The sequence below is a fragment of the Canis lupus genome, chromosome 17 (genome assembly GCF_003254725.2).
Source record: "Canis lupus dingo isolate Sandy chromosome 17, ASM325472v2, whole genome shotgun sequence".
Classification (NCBI taxonomy): domain Eukaryota; kingdom Metazoa; phylum Chordata; class Mammalia; order Carnivora; family Canidae; genus Canis; species Canis lupus.
In genome coordinates this window covers 881,727-906,971 of record NC_064259.1, presented here as the reverse complement: position 1 = coordinate 906,971, position 25,245 = coordinate 881,727, and the positions used below count along the sequence as shown (strand labels likewise).

Here is a 25,245-nt window from a genome sequence, read left to right as displayed (position 1 = left end):
GGCCCAGCGCAGAGGCTGGACTGGACCCGAATGTCCTCCGTGTTCTGGAGCCCGCGGGGGGCCGAAAGCGGGTGTCAGGGTCACAGGCCAGGGCCGAGCGGCTCCAACCCTGCAGCAGCCTGTGTGTATTTAGGGAGAGCGGAGAGGACAGGCGGGGGATGGAGAGAGGAGGGGGGCGCTTGGCACCGCGCCTGAGTCAGGGCGCCTTGGTCTCCGCGCGCAACGGCGCTGTGCGCGCGCGTGGGGTAGGGAGGGCGCGAGGGCAGGGCCCCCCTCCCGCTCCCCGCGCAGCCCGGGGCGCCCCCCGCCCCCGCCCGCCCCGCGCGGCGCCCGCCCGCCCCAGGTCCCGCCCCGCCCGGCCTCGGGGAGGGCGCGGGGGAGGAGCCGCGCGCATGTGCACAGCTGGCGCCCCCCGCCCCCGCCCCCGTCCCCCGCGCGCAGCTGGGCAGGGCGCAGTCGGCAGCCCCAGGGTCGCGCCGGGCCCGCGGTCCTCTCGCGTCCGAGCGTCGCGCGCCCCGGGCCATGGCGCCGCGCCCCGCGGGCCCCCCGCGCCGCTGCCTGCTGGCGCTCGTGCTGTGCTGCGGCTGGGGCGCGCTGGCCACGGTCGCCCCGAAGCCGGGCGCCGGCTGCCCGAGCCGCTGCCTGTGCTTCCGCACCACCGTGCGCTGCATGCATCTGCTGCTGGAGGCCGTGCCCGCCGTGGCGCCGCAGACCTCCATCCTGTGAGTGCGCGGGCCGGGGGCCGGGGGCCGGGGGCCGCGGGGCCGGGGCGGGGCGCGGGGCCGGGGCGCGGGCGGGGCGGGGGCGCCGGCCTTTGTGCGCCGGGGCCGGGCGCGGAGGGCGGACTGGGCGCGGGGCGCGCGGCCTCCGGGGCTTCTTCCTTTGTTAGCGGCCGGGAGTCCCGGCTGGACGGCGCCGCCGCGGGGAGGCCCGGGAGCCGCGCTCGCCGCCCCCGCCCCTCCTCCCCGGGCCTCCCGCTCCCCGCCTCCCTCTCCGGCCGGCTTCCCTCCTGCGCGCCCCTCTCTGCGCTCCGCGGCCTCTCCGGGGCCCCCTCCTGCCCGGGAGCCGTGCGCCCCCGCGCCTGCGCCCCAGGACCCCAGGACCCCAGGACCCCAGGGCCCCCGTCCCCTCGCGGACCCTCGGAGACCCGTGGCGGCGTCCCGTCCCCGTCCCCGTCCCCGTCCCCGCCGGGCGCCTGCAGCCTGCAGCCTCCCGCCCGGGCACCGGCTCGCGGGCCGCGCGCTCCCCCAGACTCGCCCAGACCCCCCTGAGCGCCGAGCGGGTCCGCGAGTTCCGGGGCGGCTCGAGTGTAGACGGAGGAGTCGGAGCGCGTTTCCGCCCGGGCGCGCCTCTCGCGGGGGTGCCGTGCCGCGCTCGCCGCCACTTGGCGCTCAAGTGGGTACAAAGTGTCGCGCACTTGGCCTGTGCGCGGCGCTGACACCCGTGCCGGCCTCGCCCCTCCCCGGAATGCGGCCCCCTCCCCGTGCGGAGCGCACCCCGACCCCGACCCCGGCCGCAGCCCGCGCCCCGTGCGCCCCGTGCGCCCCGTGCGCCCCGGCTTGGCTGCAGGCCTGGAGGTTTCCGGGTGCGCCCCCGATTAGAAACTCCAAGTCTGTGAAGGCAGGCATGCGTTTTAGGCGCCGACCGCGTCCTACAGCTGCCCTTCTGGATGCCAAAAATAGTTTCCACTTTTCTTGGCCGAGCCCCACTCATTTTGGCGCCGCCCAAGAGCCTGCAAAAGTTGTAAAATCTTGAGTGAACTATAGGAAGTGAGCGGTCAGCGTTGGAACTTTTCACCCGAGCCCGGGGCGGGGGGGGGGGGGGGGGGAGGGGGGAGGACCCGGGGGGGGGTTCCCCCCCCCCCGGAGCCGGCCGCCTGGGGGCTTGGCGGGAGTCGCTGGGGCCAAGCTGTTCCTTCCGGAGAGAGAAATGGGTTTTCCTTCCAGAGGGTCTGTGCAGCCAACCGAGGCGGGCATCCAGGAGGGCATCGCGCTTTCAAGTAACCGACTCCAGGGCGGGCACAGAGGTCTCTCTGGATATGGTGATTTCTTCATTGAATCCGTGTCAGAAACTTGGACTCCAGAGCTGCTTTCACATCTGGCCAGTATTGTGCTTTGCCTCCCAATCTTAATTGTTTTTTAGAAGAAACAGTATTTTCAAATAGGGGTGTTGTGGAACGAAAGCGGGGCCTTCCTTCCGGCTTACGGTGCGGGGCAAAATTTCCCCCCCTCCGAAACTTCAGAGCGTTGCTGACGGAGCCCCAGGTAGGCCTGGGAAGTGACATCATAGTGAACACTTGCGAGATTCCAGAGAGCTTTCGTTTGCGTAAGCTTTGCCTTATATTTTAACTGTTTTTGTAGTTTCAAAAATGTTTTGGAATGACCTTGCTCGGCTGGTGGATTCTGTGAGGCGGGCAGGACGGACGCTCCGCTGATCACCTCCCTTAGGGAGGAAGCCCCCTTGCACAGATTCTGGGGGAAGCGGACACAAATCTGTCCTGCAGACTGGGGTCCGGAAGAGGGAGCCTGCCCCTGGAGACCTTGGGGCCAGGGTTGGGCTGACTCAGGCTGTGATAGTTGGGGGGTGGGGGTGAGCAGGTCACTGGGCCCTGGCCTGAGGTCACAGGAGCAAGGCAGTCGTGGTGAGGGAGCAGCTTTGTGAAGCAGAGGGGGTGCACCGGACGGCGTGCACCCTGGGGATGTGGAGCTGGGGTGCCACCCTGCTCTGTCCCCAGGACCCGCCTGGTAGGTTAGGTCTTGTGTGGGTGCTTGGTAGGTGCGGTCACATGACAGACTGCTCATGCAGAAATATTTAATTTTCCCTTGTGGCTTGTGTCCCAGCTCTCTGCTTTCTCTTACACCATGATTTTTTTCCCTCTATTTTGAAAGAATTATTTGGGAGCAATTAGGGACTTAAAAATATGAAGATTAAGATGGAAACTGGCTCCCAAATGAGCTGGACCATGTGACCCTGCATCATCCTTTTGCTTTCAAGACCCCTCTCCCCTCCCCCCAAAAGACTCCGAACCCCTGGATCTCTGACACTTCTCACAGTGCTCGGGGAGTGTGTTCGAGCGGGGCAGGTACTGGGTGTAGATTCATGGTCAGGGCTTCAGTAATCACCGCCTGTGACCACACAGTGATTGAGGTTTGGTTTGACCCCAGCGCACACCCGCAGGACGCATCTGGTGGTGTTCTAGAAGGAGCGGCCCCGGCCCCCCCCTTGAGGTCTGCAGCCCGGGCCTGCGGGGCACAGGGCTGGTCTGCGGAAGGCTCCTTCTCCGTGGGGCGCACAGCAGGCCGGAGGTTCTGTAGACTCGCTTGTTCCATGTCTGAATGTTCTCGTCTGTTCAGCACCAGAGTGGAAGCCGGTCCCCGCGACCATTCACAAGCGAGCACTAAAACAGCCTGACATTTCTGCCCCTCGCGCCCTCCTCTACACCGGGCCCCTTTGTCCTCCCGCCGGGGTTCTGGCCTGGGGCGTGAGGGCCCCCCTGCCCTCCCCGCCCTCGTTTCTGTAGCCTCCGTTGTGAGGTCATGGGAATCTACTCCAAAACTGACAGCCATCAGGCAGCCGAGCCAGGCCAGACCACTGTCCATGTGACAGGAAGCCCTGGCGCTGGAGGCAGCCTGGGGACGGAGCCCAGCCCAAAGGCGGGGGGCTCTCCATCACCGGCTGTGTTTGGGGTCGGAGTGCACATGTCCCTGGGGCGCTGGAGGTGGGGGCCTGCGGGCAGGGTGAGGAAGAGCAGCCAGGGGCAGGCCTGCGGGCTGCGTGGCTCCATGGGAGGCCGGTGCACCTGGGGGCGCCTGTTCCCGTTTCGTGGGTGGGGACCCCGGCCCCCTGCAGGCCCTTCTGGGGATGGGGACGCCCAGCGGCCCTCTGGCCGCTTCCCTTGGCCCCCTGGAGACGAGCCCCCAGGGTCACCCGGCTCCCTCGCAGCTCCCCAGGGCTGCCCCTGCACAGGCCTCAAATCTGCTCAAGGGGCTCCACGCCCAGGTCCGAGGGAGGTGGGGTGGGCGGCGCGGGCCCCAGCTGCTCTGCCCGGGGCCCTGGTGTGCAGCCCCTCTGGTCACAGGAAGCTCCCGGCCCCTGACAGGCTCCTGGGGAGGCTGCCTGCTGCCTGCCCGCGGTTACGGTTAGGGTTACAGGGCCGCCCACGCGGCTCCGGGGGCTCTGCAGCCCGGCTGTGCGCCCGCCCCGCGGCGTGTTTAGGCTGGAGCCTCCGCCTTGCTGAAAACAAACTCCTAATTTTCCTTCCAGGCTCGTTGTTACGATGAAGTCCGAGTCTTTGTTATCACAGCTCGAATGTATTTGAAAAGTACGGGAGGAATATGTCAGAAGTGTCCGGGTCCAGCGCGTCCTTGCAGGCTGGTGACGGGCCCGTCCCTCCCACTGCTAACTGCTCTTCACGGCCACACACAGCCGTCGCGTCACAGGAGTGGCTGGGGTGCTGCAGTCAGGGAGGAAGCGCTTGGGCCCCGTGGTGAGCCCGGAGTGCCGTGGGGTTCAGGTGCTGGGGAGCGAGCCTCCTCCGTGTGGTCACCCCGTCCACACCCAGTCGGGGGAACAGACGCAGGAGGAGCCCCCTGCAGCCCTGCAAACCCACCTCCCCACCTCGCCACCGCCCCGAGGCTGCTTCACTGGGCTGCTTTCTCTACCCTGTCCCGTGACTCAGTTTCCCCCTGTAGAGATGACTGGCAGGCGTGGGCTTCCCTTGGGATGGCCTGGGCGTGGCAGGAGTGACCCGGTGGCCCAGCACAAGCTCAGGTCGTCCTGGAGCCCGAGGGAGTCCGCTCTGCCCGGCGGGTGGGCCGGAGGCCGGTGAGGCCCAAGGCCTGGCAGAGACGTAGTGGGCGCTGGGCACCCGGTGCCCTCCTGCATGAGCGCTGAGGGCGGGCTCCGCGGTACAGGCGTTGGCACCAACGGGGAGAGAACCCCAGGCTGCACAACTCACCTCATGCGTGTGAGAGCCGGGTGGAAGGCTGCCGTGTGCCCGGCTGGTTCCCTGGCCGAGCGAGGGTTCTGTCTTTCGCACTGGAGGTGCCAGGCGACCTCGGGTCCACAGCAGGAGATGGGAATAGGTGCCCGAGGCTGCAGGGTGGGGAGTCCTCTCCACTCCATGTCGTGCGCCCCGAACAGCAGCCCGAGTGAGGTCTCCTGCACCTGTGCGTCCCCTCCAGCCAGGTGCACCCAGCCCTTCAACCCGGACATTCCCACACGCGTTCGGGGCATGCAGAGAAATACCAAGGGATGCAGTTTACTTAAGAACACGTGTTTTGGTGAATTCAATTTCGAAGCGGTGGCATGTTCCTGAATTTGAGGCGTCCACAGCCCGCTGGACGTGGCCTCTGCTCCTCCTGCTGTCCCCGCGGGGGCTGCTGCACGCAGCTCAGGGTGCTGCTGGCTGCACGGAGCAGCCTCCGTGTGCGCCCTGGGCGTGCTGTGGAGGAGCAGCTCACCAACGGCTTGCAGTTGTCTAAGTGAAGTCCATCATTCCAAGGGTTTGTGTTTTGTCTTACAGTTAGTTTAGAAAAATAGAAGTTGCGGTTATTCCTTCCCCGGTCCCTGGGCTTCTGTCCAGATGCCATATGTCCACCACCAGCCTCACGGGCAAATCCTGAGACCTCCCCCGAAACGATTGCTCAGGTTCAATGAAAAAAAAAAAAAAAAAATCCAGGTTCCTGGTGTGATGCAGATAGAAACTGGGGACAGAGTTAGGGAAGGGCATCGGGTGTCCCCTGGGGGGACCCGTCTGGCTTGCGCACCTCACTCCTCTCTTGATCGGTTTCTGTACTCTGGGGACTGTTACTTCCCTTATTTCTCTCAGTTTTGGGGTACAGAGCTTCGCCCCAAGATCTCCTTGTGTCCCAGGCGCTCTGTCCTTCCGTAGGCTTGATTCGGGCCCCGTTTTTCAGTGGTTTTCCCAGATCTGGGTGCCCAGTGGGTGATCAGCCCCTGAAGCTGGGGATCCGGCCCCTTCCGGACTGGAAGCTGAGCCGTGGGCGCGGGGAGGAGGGTCCCGGGAGCAGGGGATTCTGCTCTCAGCCCCATCAGCCTGGCTTTTGTTCTGTGGGCCCATCTTAGCCAGAGATTCCCTTTCTTGACCTTTCCATTTAAGAAGAAAAGCCTAACTGAGACACAATTAACATTTTAAAAGGTGCACGTCTTCAGAGTGGTGAGATTTGAGGGTCCTTCCTGTGTGTCCTCCCTGCCCCCTCCCTGCCCCTCCCTGCCCCCCAGGTTCCCGGGTCTGCCTTCCTGGGGTGGGGGTGGGGGATGCTGCTGCTCTTTGTTCTGCCTGGAATGTCTGCTGGTTTGGGCACGGCATGGCCACTCTTGCCTCCTAGGATGAGTTCTGGAACATTCCTTCCCTTTCCCGGTTTAGGGGGAGTGTGGGTAGAACGAGTTTTCTGTTGTTTCTTAAACGTGGGGCAGAGCTTGTCCCGGGCTTGGGCTTGTCTTCCCAGGAGGGTTTCGACCCCACGGGGATCGCTGGGCGCGTGTGGGCCGCTGGGCAGCGTGCGCTCCTGGCGAGGTCTGGTGGACTGTCGCCCACGGAGCTGGGCCTCGCCGCGGTCGCTGTTGCACGTGTCCCCCTTGGTCGGGTTGTTCGTCGTCGTCCCCTTAGTATCCGGGGAACCTCTGGGGATGCCGCTTGTCTTGCTGGGGTGACCGAAGCCCGTATCTTCTGTTTCCTGCCCTGCCTGCCCAGAGCTTTATCCGTCGTGCTGATCTCTGCAGAATCCTCACTTTTGGATTCATCGGTGCTTCTCTTTTGTTCTCTTTTCTGTTTCTTTTTAGTTTCTGCGCTGACCTTTGTTATTTCCTTTCTTCCACTTTGGACTCTGCTCGCCCTGGTCGTGTGCCTGCGCGTGTGGCCTGGTCAGCGCCAGCCGGGCCCTCCGGATTCTGCTCTGTTCCGGGCGCATTCAGGAGCCCTACCTCTGGCACGTGGTCCTGCCGGCCTCCTGCCTCCGTCTCCCCCCGGGTGCAGCGTTGGGCCCGTCCTGAGGCAGTGACCTGGGGGGGGTCAGAGGTCTCCGGGACCTGGGGGGCCCGGACAGTCTCGGGGACCTGGGGCCGCTGGCAGTCTCGGGGACCTGGGAGGTCAGAGGTCTTGGGGACCTGGGGGGCCCGGGTGGTCTCGAGGTCCTGGGGGGCCTGAGCAGTCTCAGGGACCTGGGGGGTCAGAGGTCTTGGGGACCTGGGGGGCCCGGGCAACCTTGGAGACCTGGGGGGCTTGGTGGTCTTGTGGCCCTAGGGAGGCCTGGACAATCTCGGGGACCTGGGGGCCTCAGCAGTCTTAGGGACGGACTTGGGAGGCCCAGGCAATCTCGGGGACCTGGGCTCGGCAGTCTCGGGGATTCTGTCCTTAGTTGACTGATCTGTACTGTCCTCACAACACATGGTTCATGTATTTTTTGCGAGTGTTTCAGTTGCTTCAGACCAGAAAGTACATGCAGCCCCTGTTACTCCATCTTGTTCCAACATCTGAGTCCTCATTCACTTTTGTCTCTAAAACAAACAAAACTTTAAATTCATTGGCAACAAGGTGTGTTAAAAAGTAACAATGAGAAGGAAAGAAACCCTGGCTTCACCCGCCTGCCTGCCCGCCAGAGTGGAGATGTAAAGAAAATTAGAAATTAAAAACCGCTCCACCCTCTTTCCCTTTGGCCTTTGGAACGCTCTCGCCCCTTTCCAGACAGAGGGCTGCTGGATGGGGGGGGGGGGGGGGGGGGGCACACGGTTCTCTGCGCCGCGACCTTCAGGGCCACCCTGGCTTCGCTTGGCTCCGGCTCTGGGCCGTGGCAAAGACCCCCACGGGGAGATGGAGGTTAACAGCTCGCTCCCTCCTCTCACAAAAGAATTTTGTTAAAAAAAAAAAAAAAAGAATTTTGTTATTTGGGATTAAGGGCAGTTGATCTCTCCCCCCTGGAGAGTCAGTTGTCCAGTGTGATTATCCTGGGGGGGCGGGTAGGGTAGTGCAGTGATGAGGATATCTACGTCCGAGCCACATTTGTTGTCAGCCGGTTGCTCGACTCAAGACTTCTCCGGAGGACGAGGACCTGGGCTTGCGTCCGCCCAGAGATAAGGCGGGAGGTGAAGGGGCGGGAGGAGGAAAGCAGGAGGCACCCTTGGTGCGCAGCCCGGGTCCTTGGGTCCTGCTGTATTTCTGAGGTTCCCGCTCAGGCCGTAGGCCGTGCCGCCCCTGCCGCCCGCGGACCCGGGGCTTCCTGTTTACTTCCCGTGATTCTCTAGTTGTGGATGAATGTGCAAGATCTTTGGCCGTTTGCCGCACGGCCTTCCGTCTCCGGCCCCTCACTTGTTCGTCGCTGTCCCCCTCGGAGCCGGTCGGATGCAGGGTGTGCGGTAGAGCCCTTCCTGCTTGGGGGGACGCGGAGCCGTGTTCTTGCCGGGAGCCCTGGCCCAGCAGGCTGTGCAGGCTGCCCTCTTGCCCACTGACCGCGCCGTCCAGTTCACTTACAACGTTTTAAAAGTGTTTTATGCAAGTTGTACGTGTTCATAACAGAAAAATGTGGAAATACAGCTGAGCGCGACACAAAAAGCTACTTGTATTCTTATCAGTAGGGGAAACCGTTAACAGGTTGGCCTTGCCCATCAGTTGCACGTGTACCCAAATCTTCATGTGGGCAGATGTATGGAAATAGGGTATGTCTGTGTGTGTTTCTGTGTCCACATCCCTGTCTTCATATTTACCCTCTGTCCATCCATGTTAGTCCACTCCTATCTTCTATCAGTCATCTGTGTACCTGTCATCCCATCTATTATCCATCCATCTATCCATCCGTTATCTGTTTATCCATATATGTATTATCTACCCATCTGTCTATTTATCCATTTGTTATCTATTCATGCATCTATGTGCTTGTATCATCTGTCCTTCCATCCATCCCTCCATCCCCCATCCATCCATCCATCTCCCCACCCATCCATCCATCTGTCCATCCATCCCTCCATCCCCCATCCATCTGTCCATCCATCCATCCCTACTTCCCCCATCCATCTGTCCATCCATCCATCCCTACTTCCCCCATCCATCCATCCATCCATCCATCCATCCATCTCCCCATCCATCCATCCATCCCTCCATCCCCCATCCATCTGTCCATCCATCCATCCATCATCCATCCATCCATCCATCTCCCCATTCATCCCTCCATCCCCCATCTGTCCATCCATCCATCCCTCCATCCCCCCATCCACCTGTCCATCCATCCATCATCCATCCATCCATCCATCCATCCATCCATCTCCCCATCCGTCTGTCCATCCATCCATCTATCCATCTGTCCATCCATCAATCCGTCCATCCCTCCATCCCCCATCCTCCCATCCATCCATCCCCCCATCCATCCCTCCGTCCATCCCTCCGTCCATCTGTCCATCCCTCCATCCCCCCATCCCCCCATCCATCCATCCATCCATCCATCCATCCATCCATCCATCTCCCCATCCGTCCATCCATCCATCCATCCTCTACAATAATTGGGACACAATTATGTCCTTCTCTGTAATGCATGTTGCACGTTTGAAGTCTTGCAGCACATCGTGGCCCTATGCCTATGCAGTAATTAAACGTCTGCACCATCATTGTTAATGGCCATGTATTTATTTGCTTGAAATCGCCAGTTTTATTGGGCCACATTTTTATGAGTCATTTCTTTGTTTCCATATTTCTGCTACTCTAAACAATACCTCCCAAATGCCTTTGTCTATACATTTTGGTTACTTTAGGGCACATGTCTGTAATCTGTGAAGGCTTGGTCTATACCAAGGACTCTGGTCAGCACGTTGTGGGCTTTCCTGGGTCTGTTTCCTTCCTGGACACAATCAGTGTTTTCCTGAGGACAGGCGTCCTCCATCAGCTGAGCATTGATCCCTTACCTGCTATAGAGCTAATCAAATCACATCGAGGTGAGTCTAACGGAGAGAGTGAGGTGCCGGTTGCCATTGTTTATGGGAAACTCAGTACACAGGGCACATCTCTGACGGCTGGACCGTGGAAATGTGATGCATGCACCTGTCATTCCTTGCCCAGTAAGGACACTTCAGTCATTACAATCAGTCTTCTCTGACGACTTTGATCTCAGTTTGTCCTGAAGGCCAAACCAGTCATCTGGCTTCTGTCCATCATGGGGCGTGTGTGGACTGTCTGTTTAATTCTGGATCTTGACAGATTCTGGTTCAGTCTCTGCCCATGGCTGGCTGTTTCTCCTGGACTGACCATCGCATTGCTGCACTAAGAACCTGCCCTGGGAAGAGCTCCAAGATCCTGAAGCTCAGCACCTGGCCTTCTGCACCCAGAGGCGCTATTTATGGTTGGTCCTCCTTGTTCGTGGTGGTAAAGTCACTGCAAACACCAGATTAGTGACCACTGGAGCGTTGGTCCATCCAGAGACATACGGGGCAAGGTTCCTGGGAACCCCTTGTCCCAACACCTTCATCAGCTGATCAGTAGATGACCTTATCTTGTGTGTATTGCTGCTTAAAGGCACCTTATTTAACACAGACTTCTTAGTAATAAACACTCGAGCCTGAGTATTGCTCATCTCATGCATGTTTCCTGCTGAGGCACTTGAGAGCCTCTTGCACTCGGGCACTAGACCCCAGCACCAGGCTTGGAGACCATGTGAAGCTTCAAAGTCACCAAAAGAAAGCACAAAATGCGCCCGGCCTAGCACTCGGTAGCTGGTGAGAAGGACTCTGTTTACGGCCAGAGCAGGAACGGGCAGGGTCACTTTGCTCCCTCACCGGCGTGAACGAGAGTGTCGGGCAGCTCGGGCTCTCCACGGTTCCCCGCTTGTCCTTGAGTGACACCCAGAGCTCCATGAGTATTGACTTTAGGGTCACAAGTAGACGTTAGCAAGTGTGAAAATGTGCAAATACGGAGTCTCTGAATCAGGAGGGTCGAGTGTGTCCTCCGGTATTCTGGGTTGAGCTGTTGAGAGCTGAGGCACGAGGGAGGTGCCCCCGGTGTAGACACCGCAGCCCCACGCGCCCCTGGGAGGCCTTCTCAGTCTGGGCCACGGTTTCCAGGAGGTAAGGGCCAGGCAGGTCCCTGCAGAACCCCAGCACACGGAGAGCCGGCCCGTGAGCGTGCCTTCAAAGTCATTACACTTAGTTATTATTTAGAGATGTCCTCAGGATCGCACCGTGGGGGGCACTCCGGGCAAGGTGGGGGCACCAAAAAGAACCAGGCTGCCCCGTGCTCTCCCGTGTGCCCTGGTCCAGGGCAGGACGGCGACTGCACCCAGGCCAGGGCATGAGACGCCGGAGGCTGACCCGGGGACGGCGATGAGGGACGAGCCTCTACCTGGGGGGGAGGGAAAGCGGGCCAAGGGGGAGCCTTCAGCAGGCAGGGGGTGTGCTCACCTGGACCTGAGGTCCTGGCGCCGTGCTTCTGGGTGAGCTCATTCACCCTGTGGAGCCTCGGTCTCTCCCTCGGAAGAGGGAAGGTAGAGGCTTTCCGAGGAATAAGGAAGGGGATGCATGTGAATCCGCTCACACAGCCTGGCTCCGTAGATGCTTTTCCTGTGGAAACATGTTTTATCACAATTTGAGTGTGCTAAATTTAACGGTGGGGCTGGGCAGGCGGAGTCTGGGGAGGGAGCACCGGTGTGTGGGCCATGAGGGAGGGGTGTGGGCCACTGGCGCTGGCTTGGTGCTCCTCCCTGGGGCTCGGGGCTCCTCCTGTGGGCTCGGGGCTCCTCCTGGGGGCTCGGTGCTCCTTCCATGGGCTTGGGGCTCCTCCCGGTGGGCGCGCGCCTCGGGCTCCCAGCCCCACTGTTGTATCCTCTTGTGTGTTTACTCTGATTGAAGCGGATACTTGTGATTCAAGCAGGAAATGCCACTGGACATAATTTTCAGCGTGCTTTAGAAATGCAGTTTTCTCTGACAGACCAAACCCAGAAGTCTAAAAAGCATGAAATTGGCCGCACGCCGCCGGCACCTGCGGGGCCCCCGGGGAGCGGGCAGTGGTGGCCGGCTCCTGCGGAAGCGCCCCGGCTCGGCCCTGACACTAATTACCGCCTAAGGACCAAGGACAGTAACCACAGAATTCGGAGCTGCCCTCAGGAAACAGGAGGTTGGCATCCGTACATTTTGCCTTTGCAGTGATTGGAGCTCGGGGATCGTTATTTTCTCCTGTGGGGGGAGCAAGGCCTTTGGAGCTGTTGGGCAGGGAGAGTTCTTCACTCAGGAGTGTGTGGAAAGGAGCCCACGTCGCAGACCTGAGAGAGTCACCGGGGGACACGCTGCAGCTCCTCTGGAGAGCGCGGTCAGCCCATGCTTCACTTCCCCTCGCAGCTTCCGCTGGGGACGGAGAAGCTAGATGAGGCTCCTTGCTTCCTGGAGTGGAACAATAATTTAGAAATTCTACAGCCAGCTGAGCAGCACTTTAACTTTCAAAAATAGCAATCAAAGTGGATACAGTTAGTCATCGTTGTTATTTATTCAGACATGTGGGATGTTTGTGTTGGCATGGCAACAGGTGGCTAAATATTAATCTCCAGCATTTGTTTTCTTGTGGGTTCCTTGTTGTGTAATTTTCTTACGTCAGTATCTGTGTCACCTCCTCCATCCAGTCATGCATTCTCTCTTCTCGCCACACTCATCCATCTACCCATCCACCCACCCATCCATCTGCCGACATGTCCATCCATCCATCCATCCATCCATCCATCCATCCATCCATCCATCTGTCGGCCCATCTATCCATCCATCCGCCCACCTGTCCATCCATCTGCCCACCTGTCCATCCATCTGCCCACTTGTCCATCCATCCACCCACCTGTCCATCCATCCATCCATCCATCCACCCACCTGTCTATCCATCTGCCCACCTGTCCATCCGTCCATCCATCTGCCCACCTGTCCATCCATCCACCCACCTGTCCATCCATCCATCCATCCATCTGCCCACCTGTCCATCCACCCATGTGTCCATCCATCCATCCACCCACCTGTCCATCCACCCATCCACCCACCTGTCCATCCATCCATCCATCTGCCCACCTGTCCATCCATCCATCCACCCACCTGTCCATCCATCCATCCATCCATCCATCCATCCACCCACCTGTCCATCCACCCATCTGTCCATCCATCTATCCATCCACCCACCTGTCCATCCACCCACCTGTCCATCCATCCATCCATCCATCCATCCATCCATCCACCCACCTGTCCATCCATCCACCCATCTGTCCATCCATCCATCCATCCGCCCACCTGTCCATCCATCCATCCATGCATCCATCCACCCACCCACACATCCATCTGTCCACCTGTCCATCCATCCACCCATCATCCTTCCACTCACCCATCCAGAGTCATCACCTCTCAACCCCCTCACACACTCACCTGCCCCTCCATCCATCTTCCCTCCTGTCCATCCCTCCCTCCCTTCTTACTGGCATCCGCGTTAGTGCCAAACATGGGTGCTGAGTCACGCGCAATCTGCTGCAAGGGGCTCCCTGTATAGGGGGCAGGGCCCCCCATATGTGGTGGCCCATGCCTCTGTCCCAGCACAGCCCAGGGCCTGCTCCTTCTTTCACTGCCTGGGTCAGGAGTGGGATTGGAAGCCTAGCTAGAGGGGCGCAGGAAAGGAAGTGGTTATGGGAGGAACTGCTTCCATAGACCCCAGACTCTTGTCTCCTAAGCTCAGGACGCACCAGCTGTAAAATCCCACTTCCAGGGGTGCCTGGGGAGCTCAGCTGCTGAAACATCTGACTCTTGGTTTCGGCTCAGGACAGGTCAAGATCTCAGGGTTGTGGGATGGGGATCTGTGTCGGGCTCTGTGCTCAGCATGGAGTGGGCTTGGGATTCTCTCCCTCTTAAAAAAAAAAATCCCCGTTCCTTATCATTTTTTAGCCACGGAGAAGCCTTCTAATTCCTCCGAGCTTTCTTGGAGTTGTGTGTGTAAACAGCCTTCTTCTCAACTGTTCCCCGAAAATGACGTCCGGCAGAGAACTATGTGGTCGTTGTCAGCTCCTTCCAGGCTCCTACGCAGTAGCTGGAGCCTGGATGGGACCCAGCTCTGCACTGTGGGCGCCGCCTTGGGGCTTCACACTGTCTCAGTGGGGACGGACTCCCAGGCCACAGGGACTCTGAGGATCAGGACGGGGAGGGAGGCCGCCCCCCACGGAGCTGCGGGCGGGGCACGGAGGGCTGGTCACCTGGGGTAACCCAGGTGAGGACGAAGGTCCCTGCAGAAGACCTCCCAGAGGGGTGTCCTCGGCTGGGCTGGGCTTGGCGTCCCTTCTCTGTGCCAGGCCCGTGTGCGTCCCCTGCCCTCAGGGGGTGTCCCCAGGAAGCCTTTCTTGACGTGAGCTCCGTCGTGAGCGCCTGCTGGGGTCTATAACCCCGTCTGCCTCTGTGCTGTTGTTTGATGGATGAAACTGTCTTTTCCAGCTCTCTACAACGTTTTCTTGTTCAGTAATTAATGGGGTTGCAGCTCTTGTCTTCCTAAAACTTTGCTCTCTGTGTAGGAAGCGCCTTTGGTGAGATGAGCCCCTCGGGTGGAGGGGAGCTATTCGCTGTCCATATTGATGGATTCCATTTTATGATCCGTTTCCTCAGTGTGGGTTATTAAAACCCGGCCTGCTTGGAGGCTTGAGGAAAAGCAGCGACAGGGAGTCTGTTTGGAGCCTGCTTACTTCTTGGGCTTGGTGTCTGCTGACTGAATGCGGCTCTGCTCACCAGTCGGCGAAGATTGGGTGAGTGCCCAGTGGGATCATGTGTTTATCCGTTTATTTTGCTGAACTCAGAGCAGGCTCTGTCTCCCTCTCCGCGGGAATGATCTCAATTAACCCGTTCAGCTGTTTAAATGGTGCGGTTTGTTGCCTTAAGTAGGCTGCACCTCAGCCTGCCTGGGTGCCTCTGATGGTTGGTTTGGGGTGTCCACCTGGCTGGGCCACACTACCCATCTTATCGGCGAGACATTCTAGACTTTACGAAGTCAGTAGCCTTTGAGCAAAGCAGATTATCCTCCACCGCGTGGGTGGGCCTCACCAAAGCAGTTGAAGGGCTTGGGAGGAAAAGCCCAGGGAGCCCTGGGCGGAAAGGAATTCTTCCAGCAGAAGGGCCTGGGACTCCCGCAGCACCTCCCTCCCGGGTCTCCAGCCTGCTGGCCCATCCCGCACACTTTGGACTTGCCGACCTTCCATAATAAACCTCTCCTTAAAGTCGGTACCACCTCACAGGTATGCTGGTGTGGACACACCCAGGCCCTGGTGGGTCTGTTTCTCGGATAGGCCTGACCATGCAGGGACCTTGTGGGCTCCCTGACCCGGGTTGTCCTGGCCACACAGGGTGGATCTGGTGGGCGCCTGCCCAAGGACAGTGAGTCTATGTGCTGGCCCGATGCCTATGGTCAGGCCTGGCCTTGACCAAGAACAGACGGCTCTCTGGGGAACTGGAACCAGAAAATATTAAGGGAATAAACAGCCCGTGGTGGGAGCCGACACCGGCTGGCTGTGGCTGCAGACACGGCTCAGAGTGGCCGGAAATGCCCGGTGGTCGGCACAAGAGCCTGGAGGACGTGGACAGGTGGTCGGAGCGGAGCGTGCAGCCCCCATCCCATCCCCCGCACCGGGCGTGCACCCACCCCGCGCACACCCCTGCACGACCGGTGGAAGGAGAGAGGAGCCCGTGTCTGCAGACCTGATTATCTTGGTTTGAAAACATTTTTGGGGAAAGGAAAGAAGCTCCCGTCCTTTAGTTATGTTATTACCACGTAAGCAAGACCCTTCCTTTAGGAAGACTTTTTAGGCACATTAAGGAGAAAACTTGTACTTTGGCGCCCACGCGCTTGGACCGAGAAAGGGGTCTCCTCCTCCACCTGTGTTCTGGCGCGGTCGGCTCGCTTGTTTTTCGCAAGGAGATGTCCGCCCCGCCCCGCCCCTGCACCCGCACCCACCGCTTCCGTCTGCGCCGGCCTCCCGTGTGCTGAGCAGATGGGGGCCCGAAGATGCCTCATCCCCGGCATGAGCTGGCCCCCGCCTGGCTCTCCCCTGCTGCCCCCAGCGCGGTCGTTTCGTGTGCCCTGAGCATCACCATGACCCTCTGAGCACCTGCTGGTGGCCCCGCTTCTCAGGTAAGGAAACCAGCTGTGGCCGTAGGGGTGAGGAGAGTGCCCGGCCTGTGCCTGGAGCGCGTGCGTCTGTGTGCGTCGCCGTCTCTTCGGCCAGCCCCAGAGCTGGGAAGGGTCTGGGTGAGAACAGGTGCTGGGGACTGGCCTGCGCGCGTGTGGCCTGAGGTCTGATGAGGGAACCCTGATGGGCACAGAGCCCGTCCCGATGGGCCCTTTCTCTGGGGTCTTGCCACACCGGGATGCGGGGGCCACAGCGCCGGGCCCGTCCCGTCCCGTCCCGTCCTGCCCGGCGGCCCTGCGAGCCCTGCTCTTCCCGCCATCCCGAGTCCCCTTGGCCCTCGGCTCTGGTGGGCGCCGTTCCCGGGGTTGGCAGGTGTCCACCCTGGGTTGGTGCCATCTGCTGGCCTGCCCGCTCCTCTCCCCTCCCCTCCCCTCTCCAGGGCCGCCTCTCCCTTCCCGCCAGCTTGTCAGGGTTACGGACAAAGGGACAGTGACTCAAACAGGGAGCCGGCCCAGGGCCGCCGGTGAGGTCGGCGTGGGGGCTCGGCGGTGGCCAGTTAGAGGGCGGTGGGGCCGGGGGTCCGTGGGCTCGGTTAGGGGGAGGGTGGGGAAGGGAGGTCAGCGCCGTGGCGGAGCGGGGTCTAGTCGAGCAGGTAGTGGTAGGTCAGCGCCGTGGACGGGTGGCCTCTGCTTGTCACAGAGTAGGTCCGTGACTGGCGGGTCGTGTAGGCGGCTGGAACGGGGACTGCTGCGCTGTGTGGCGGTGTGGACTCATAGAGCCGCCTGGAGATGGTCTGCTGCCCATCAGTGGAGTCGGCCCAGGGTTCCAGGACCCCGGATTGCCTGTTTCAGGGGCTCATTTCAAGCCCAGGGGCCCAGGGTGCACCCCTCCTGCGTCCGGCCTTTGCTTCCTGAGGTGTGCGGGGCGGGAGGGCTCGGGTCCCGGCGCCGGTGCCCCACGTCCCCAGCTCTCACGTGTCCACCATCCGGCCCCCGTCGGTGCCGGGCTCCGAGAGTCCTGGGCTGCTTCCTGTGGCTTGGGGAGGGGCAGCTGCTGACACCTGCCCTGGCCGTGCAGCTCCTCGTCGGCTCCTCCCCTGGCTCGCAGCTCTGTCTCGCCCTTGGGTGTCTTACAGCAGCGGCGTCTGTGTGCCCACGGCGCCGTGGTGCTTGCTGCGGGTGGGCAGGGAGGCTGCCCTGGGGCCTCGGGGCACCTGCCGTGGACGCAGCGTCTGGGTCTAATGTCTCACACATGCAAACATCAGGAATCCGAGACCCCGGCTCCTCGGGTGGCGGTCTCCTGCACCAGGAGGGTGGTCTCTGTCTCATCAGGTGGTGGTTCTGGAAGAGCCTCTGGAGTCCCCGGAGCAGGACGGTTGGCCAGGGAGGGCACAGGGCGGGCACAGGGCAGCGAGGGGCCCCCGAGGCCTCCCGACAGTGTTGTCCCTCTGGCTCACTGCTTGCACCACAGCAACAGAACGGGAGCGGAGCTGATCCGTGTAGTTCAAGGCCTCTTCCCAGTTCTGTCCTGTTGGAAGGACATGGACATGGAGGGTCTCAGGGAGAACCGTCGCCCACCGCGCTTACCGCTGTTTGATTCAGCACGTGCTCCCTGGTGCCCATCAGCGAGGCCTGGATCTGCCTCCTGGGGTCACGGGGCGTCCACAGGCGGGCAGGGCCCTGGGGAGCATCGCCTCCAGTCGGGCTGGGGAGTCGCCGGCAGGTGACGGCTGCGCGCGGAGTAGCGGGGGTGACGCTCCGTGCAGGAAGTTCTCTCTTCAGGGCCGTCGGACCAGTGCGCAGGGACGGGAGTGTGCGGATTGTTCCATTTGCACTTTGAGCGAGGGGCAGACTTGCGCGTGTCGAGTGTGGGAGAGCCTTGTGCTGGCGGTGGGCGCTCTGGGCGCAGTCCTAGAGCCGGGAAGGCAAGGGGCCGTGTGGGGTCGTCGCTGGCGGCAGCGCGATCCGGGGCGGGATGGGGGTGCCCCTGGCACGCGTGGGCGGATGCCAGGCTCTGCGGTGCGACCCTGCCCACCCTGTGGAGAGGCCAGGTGGGCACAGGGCGGTGGGGCGCACGCGGTCGTTGCCGATGCGGGAGCCCTGTGAAGGTTTCCATGGAATTGACCGTCCAGGACAAGGTTCTGTGACAGGTGCCGCGGGGAGGGGCGCCTGGGGGGCTCTGTCGGTGCAGCGTCCTCCTTCGGCTCAAGGCCTGATCTCAGGGTCCTGGGATCGAGTCCTGCGGGGGGCTCCCTGGTCAGCTGAGAGCCTGCTTCTCCCTCCGCCCTTCCCCCCTGTGCACGCCCTCTCTCTGTTTCTCTCTCTCTCTGCCAAATAAATAAATAAATAAATAAATAAATAAATCTAAATCTAAATCTAAATCTAAATTTAATCTGAAAAAAGAAGATGTGACCCCTGGGTGTGCATCCGGGGATCCTGCTGGCCGCAAGGGGGGAGAGAGGAGTTTCTTCTGCAGGAAGTCCTGTGATTTCCATTCTGGGCATTTACAATAAATTCCTGGGTGAGCACAAGCATAACCACAAACAGTCCACGTCAAGCTGGTATCTTAGGTTTTTCATAAAATATATTACTTTTAATGACACATATTTTTCCACTTCTCAGTGTCATTTTTATTTCATCTGTATGTACTTGAGTGTATCTCTAAAAGATAAAAACAACCTAAAAAATAAGTAAGGCATCAAACATTAGCGGTGATTTCTTAATATTGCCCAACATCCTGCCGGCGTTTGCCCTTCCCACCCAACCTGTGTGTGCACGTGTGTGTGCGAGCCTGTGTGTACGCCCGCGTGCACGTGTTGCAGACCTGTGTGCACATCTGTGTGCATTGTACACGTGTGTACGCGCGTGTGTGCACGGATGTGAGCGTGTGTGTGTGTGTGTGTGTGTGTGTGCATGCAAGGGGCCTATGAATCGTTGGTTCGCGGCAGCCGGGATCCCGAGGGCAGCTCCGTGCACGTGGCGTTGGGCTGGCTGGTGCTTGAGGTTTCCGGCCTGCCCGGCTCGCCGTCTCCTATCCCGAGTCTTACAGAGCCCACGGATCCCGTGTCCGGCCGGGGTTCCACGCTCTTGACTTCGGCGATGTCTTCCGTGTGTGTCGCGTGTCTAACCCTGTCACCCCGCGGCCGGTCGCCGGGGCTCGAGCATCAGCCGGGCTTCTACGGCGGGTCAGCTCGGAGGTGGTGCCAGGCCGCTCGGGGCTTCGGTGCTCGTCTTCTCTCGTGACGTCTGGACGGACGCATCTCGGTTTCCTGCGAGTCAGCCTGACTCATCCCCGAGATTCCCCTTCAGCGGACACTCTGCCATTGCGGCCGGTCGTGCACCGGCCGGTTTCCCAATCGGTGGCTCCTTCTCGGGAGGACTCAGCTGTAGATACGACCTTCTGCACGTCCGCAGTCCGGCGAGCTGGCCCTGGCGCCTCATCCCGGGGTAGGTGAGCGTCTGCGGAGGCGGGATCCTCCCTGGGAGCCTCTGAGCTGGGGTGTCGCGCTGCAGGGGAGTGTGTGCGTCCGTGCAGGCTTCATTGTCCCCGTACCCTGGTTACCAGTCGGGAAAAGCTGCTGAGCCCGCGATGCGATCGCCCGGGGCTGAAAGCTTTGCACGGGTCCACAGGCGCCCGGACGGAGAACAAAGAGGCCGTGGACGCGGCCGCCTCTGTGGAATCTGCGCCCTCAGACTCCCCACGGCCCCTGGGATTAGCTGTCGGGTGGCGGAGAGCGCGAGCTCCTGGGCTCTCCGCTCTGTCCCCGCCCGCTGCGGCTCGGGACGCGTGAAGGCCTGGCCCGTGACCCCGCGTCCTGGACGTGCAGGCAGACGGGCTCGGGCACGGCTTCCGCATCACGGCCGTCCTTCCCTGAAGCACGCACCGTACCAGGCCCAGGTCGGGAAGCCGTGCACCCCGCTCTGACCCTCGTCCAATCGCGCCGGGGAAGGGGCCATCAGGAGTGCACCCCGGGAACCCAAGGGTCTTGGGGCCGTGCCAGCCTGCTCGCCCCCCTGCGCCCGCCCACGAGTGCACCTGGAGGCGCGCCGTGTGCTGCGGGCTGCAGGTGGCCTCTTGGGGGCCTCCCGGAGGTCGCAGGCCACCGCTCACTCCAGCGGATGACCCGGGCCCCGGCGCTCACCTCTCACCAGTGGTTTCCTGGTCTGCTCACCTCCTTCCCCGATCCTCGCCAGATGGGCAGGTAACGTCGTTGCTTTGTCGTCGTCGTTGCTTTGTCGTCGTTGTTTTGTCGTCGTTGCTTTGTCGTCGTTGCTTTGTCGTCGTTGCTTTGTCGTGCAGGGGAGATCGAGGACCAGAGAGGTCAAGGCACTTGTCCGGGACCGCGCAGCCCGGGCAATGTGGAGGAGGGACTCAGGCCTCTGCTGTTTCCTCTGGGCAGCACGCGGCCTCCCTGCTGCCAAACGAGAAAACGACATCTGCTCAGAGCAGTGGCCTGGAGAGAGCATGCGTGCACGTGTGTGTACACATACGTGTGTGCATGTGCACAGTGTGTGGTGTAGGTGTGCACGTGTACACGTGTGTGCACAATGTGTGGCATAGGTGTGCACGTGTGTGCATGTACATGTGCGTGCGTGCATGTGTGTGCACATGTGCACACACTATTTTTGCTTCCCACGGACAAGTCCTCAGACACAGGGTGGCATCGGCTTGCAGGGAGGGCCCTTTGAGGGCCGTGCAGCCTGCTGTGGGGGCACCCAGGTCAGAGGCTGGCACCCGGGCGTCTGTCCCTGCAGGGTCCCCACAGGGTCCCCACGTCCTGGCAGGTGCATCAGCCATTTCCCGCTGTGTGCACCGCCGCCTGCTTGGCTCCCCCAGGGCCCCAGCCCCAGAGCCGGTGGACCCGACCTCGAGCCCCATGACGTTGCAGAGGTCACCCTGCCAAGCACCCAGGCACTCCCCGCCAGAGGAGACACTCACTCATCCGCACCCGCGTCCTGTTTTCATAACAGGAAGGCCGCACGAACACGTCCTCAGGAAAAGCAGGAGCTCCCGCCCCCCGTGGCCTGGGATTGCGCTGGCAGGTCCTGCTGGGATCCTGCCCCATTTATTTGCTGTTTTCCTGGCTGTTTCTAATTAGAACGACGTCCGCTGCTCTGTTTTCCCTGACACACTGAGCTGCAGAGAACAGATTTCATGCTCGCCCATGCGGTGTTTGTGTGTCTCCTTGTTTGCTTAGAAGACGGGAGCGGGGCCCCTTTCCCTCTAATTACACGGCTGTCCTCGGTTTAACCCCTGCGTGCTGGGCTTTCTGCGACGGGACACAATGGCCCTGGGAACAGCCCGTGTCACTTCTGTGTCTGGAAAGTAGGAAAAATACCGATTTCATTTTTTGAACACCCGTGGAAGAAGTTTGGGGTATATTTTTCCTCCAGAGGGAACAAATGCATAAACTAGTAGATTTATTTTGTGCATTTGTAGGGCAGAGGGAAGGCTTTGCACAAATTGGTTGCCTTCACGTGTGGCCTGGAAAACCGCATTCCTGAAACTGTAAAGCCTGGAAATAAATAGGACGGGTCAGGGTGTACACGGTGCCGGGGCTGACCGAGTCGGTGCAGACCTGGGCCGAGGGCCGGGAGTCGCCCTTGCCTGCTTTTATCTGGCCTGTGAGCAGAGCTTGAGAAAACGCAGAACAAGAGGAGAGCTTCCCGAAGCCCCAGCTGAGGCCCAAAGCCCCGTGCGGAGCCTCCACCCCGAGTCTGTGGCTGTGAGCTGCAGGCCCCGGACGCCTTCCGGGTGCCTGGACACTGGGGCCTGGGCAGGGGCAGCTTGCAGGTTCCCTGCGCCACAGGGAGGGGACACGCTTCCTCCCAGCACATGGGGCTGGGCGCCTGGGTAGTGGCGAGGTGAGTGCCCACAGGGGCCTTCCCAGGGCTCTGGGGAGGTGGGCTCTGGGGTGTGGGCTCTGTGGAGTGGGCTCCGAGGCGTGGGCTCCAGGGTATGGGCTCTGGGGTGTGGGCTCCGCAGAGTGGGCTCCGAGGCGTGGGCTCCGAGGCGTGGGCTCCAGGGTATGGGCTCTGGGACGTGGGCTCCGGGGGGCCATCACGTGGCAGGTGAATGAGGATCCCAGGCCGTGTGCGGCTGCCGGGCGCCCCTGCGGGTGGTCACGCCGCCCTCCACGCGAGGCCAGGGCCCAGGAAGTGTGAGTGGTGCGGGGCCTGCGGGCGGGGTGCACAGCCGGCCCCTGAGTCACTGAGGTGGGCACAGCCCGGCCGCTGCCCACCGCGTGCCAGAAGCCTCCTCCTCCTCCTCTCCAGGCTGCAGGGAAGCGTGAGGCTCAGGCCAAGGGCAGCAGCCCCCAGCTCTGTCGCGCTGGGACCAGGGACGCCTGGGAGCAGCGGCCTGGGCTGTCGTCCTTGGGGAGCGGGCTGTGTCTCGCTGTCCCCTTGCCGTCTGTGCACAACAGAAAGGGAAAGGAAGAAGTCTTCCCTGCCAGCGCTCCCTCCTTCCGGCCACTTCTCGTCTGGGTTGGTTCCGCCCCTTGTCCCCACAGAGCTGGGTCCCTGCACCTGACGCCCTAGGGGATTGGGGGGGGAGGCCTTGGACTCCGCCCGGTCCCCCTCCATCCCTCCCTGTGTCCTAGTGTCACGAGGCTCCTCACCCCCTGGCTCGATCCCGGCGGCACGTGTCTCCTGTGCTTTATCTGTAAGCTTCCCGGAAGAAATTTAAACCCCGTAAAACAAGATCGACAATGTCCTGATTATTTAAACCTCCTGCGGCACAAATCCCAGCGGGAGTGTCGCCGTTCCTGCCGGGGAAGGACATCGCGAGTCCCAGAGAGACCTAATACTAAACTGTCATCATCGTGACCTTTGTACGTTTTTCTAATAAAAGAAAACCTCCCCGCACCTGAAACCAAGATAGAAACCGCTGTGCGTGTTTTCCTTTGAATGGGTCAATACCTCGATTTATTCCCAAAAGTCAGTTTCCTTTTGACATTTTCTGTCTCGTGCTTTGAATGACTTTCAGTTGTTTTTGCTCTGAAGTGTGTATTGGAGAAACACTTGCCTTCCTCTCTGTTCTGCGTTCTACTCTATCCTCTTTCACCCCCCGAGACGCGGAAGGCATCGGCCAGGTACCCAAGGTCGGGCTGCTGGGGCGCCCCGGCCCGGGTCCTGAGGGTAGCGGAGCAGGCTCCCGGCCGGCTGGGCCCGTGCTCTGGGAGACCCCGACACGTGGACGCCGTGAGCCCGGAGCGGTGTCCTAGTTAGGGCCCCACCCGGCCTGTGCGTGGGTGGAGGCCACGCTTGCGGGCTGGGAGGCTCCTTGCAGGCACCCCCCTCCCGTCCCGGGGCAGGAGCCTTCCGGGTTCCCCTGAGACCGTCCTCCTCGTTGACGGAGCCCCTGCCCCTGTCTGCTCCCCGTCCAGGCCTTCCTGGTCGCCTGGCGCCCAAACCCGGAGGTGGAGCCGTGGCGAGCTGAGCCACGTGGCACCCAGCACCGGAGCACCCGCCGCCAGAACCGCCGTCTTTGGAGAGCACACGCCAGGGGGATGGGGCCCTCGGGGCTGGGGGCTGCCGGGCTCTGGCACCTTGCCGGATTGGCCCCTGGTCCTCGGGGTCATGGGGGAGGGGACCCAGGCCATGCTGTGCATGGACCCTGTTCCCCGGCCCTGGGACTGCCCCCCTCACATGCCCTCTGGGTGCCTGTGCCTGAGCAGTGAACCCCCTGTTTGCCGGTTCCCGTGGGTGCCACCTGGGACTAGTGCCGGGTGCAGGCCATGTGGCCACTGGTCGGTCGCAGGCCGAACGGCACCTGCCCCATGACTGGACCTGTGGGCACCTTGGGGACTGTACTTCACGAAACCATCAGTCAGGGCAGCGTGGGAAGCAAAGCAGGTGGGCGGCCCGGCCTCTCGGAGGGTGCTGTGGGGCGCGGCCTCCGGTGCTGGCACTGACCTCGCCCTGGCTGCAGGCCACCCGGCCGGGTGGGGGAGGAGGCTCAGGCCTGGGCCCAGGGCACAGTCCGGGGGCCACCCTGGCGTTCCGGGGGATGGACTCGCGTTGGTCCAGCCCTGGCGCATGCGCACGAGCTCCCCGGGAGCAGGGTGTCATGTCCGGACCTGGGGGCAGCTGGTCCTGCCTGTCAGGTGCAGGCACAGGTTCCCCGAGTTGTCCCTTGTGCACAAACAGCTGGTCCCGTGCAGTGCCCTGCCTGCGGCCAGGCCTCTGACCCGGGCTCGTTCGCCTCTCGTCATCACCCTGCACTGGGTTTTCCTTTGCTAACCTGCAATTAAAAAAAAAAAAAAAAAAAAAAAAAAAAGATTTTAGTAACTTGGAGAAAGGGGAGGGCATGTCTGCTACCCGTGCAGACAACACGAGCCCCGTGGGCTCAGCGAAGCCTTGAATGCGGGATCAGAAGGCGCTCTGGAGGTGGCGAGCACGGGCCAAGATAAACAGGATGACATCTGTGTAACTGCTGGCTTCCAGTCGTGGTGAGGCGCGGGACCGGCACGTGGAATCCAACAGCCTCCCTCCGGGAGGTCGTTTACCTGCACTTACCTGCCGGACGTTGGAGAGCATCTGTTGGCCCGAGGGCCCGAGGGATGTTCTGGGGCTAAGGAGTCTTGTGACACATCAGGCTTTGTCTTGGTTGCAGGGATGCTCCGAGCCAAGCCCGCCTCCTGCCTCTGCCCTCTGCTTTTCATCTGCTCCTTCTCCACCTTGTCTTCCCCTTTTCCTGAGTCCTTAAGCTCTCTTACCACTTGCGTTTTGTGTACGGGACTGAATTAAATTGTGTTTTTAAAAGATTTTATTTGAGAAGGAGAGACTAGAGAGCAGGGGAGGGGCAGAGGGGGAGGGAGAGAGACTTCAGACTTCACACTGAGGATGGAGCCATGCGGGGCTCGACCTCAGGACCCCAAGATCTGAGCCAAGACCAAGAGTCGGACATTCTACCCACTGAGCCACCCAGGTGCCCTTAAATTATATTTTTAAACGTCAGCTGCATAAGGACAGGTTTTAGGGGGAGACGTGAGTTAAGTCCATCCTCTGGTCCAGCTGCAGGAGCAGTGAGCACAGGCCAGAAGCCTGCGATCGGTTGCTGGTTTGCTGAGAGTTTAGGGCTCAGGCGCAGGTGATGCCGAGTGCTGGTTGTCTGTCCTGGTCAG

General features: G+C 61.2%; 1 protein-coding gene across 2 annotated transcripts in view; it reads left to right on the top strand.

Moving 5' to 3' along the window:
* The first annotated feature begins 490 nt into the window (after positions 1-490).
* PXDN (peroxidasin) overlaps positions 491-25,245 on the top strand; it is a 73,404-nt gene continuing 48,649 nt past the window's right edge. For both annotated transcript variants that reach the window (XM_049095404.1, XM_025454796.3), the window contains exon 1: positions 491-722. In XM_049095404.1, the coding sequence (XP_048951361.1) occupies positions 523-722 (200 nt within the window). In that variant the 5' untranslated portion in view covers positions 491-522. The remainder of the gene's footprint in view (positions 723-25,245) is intronic.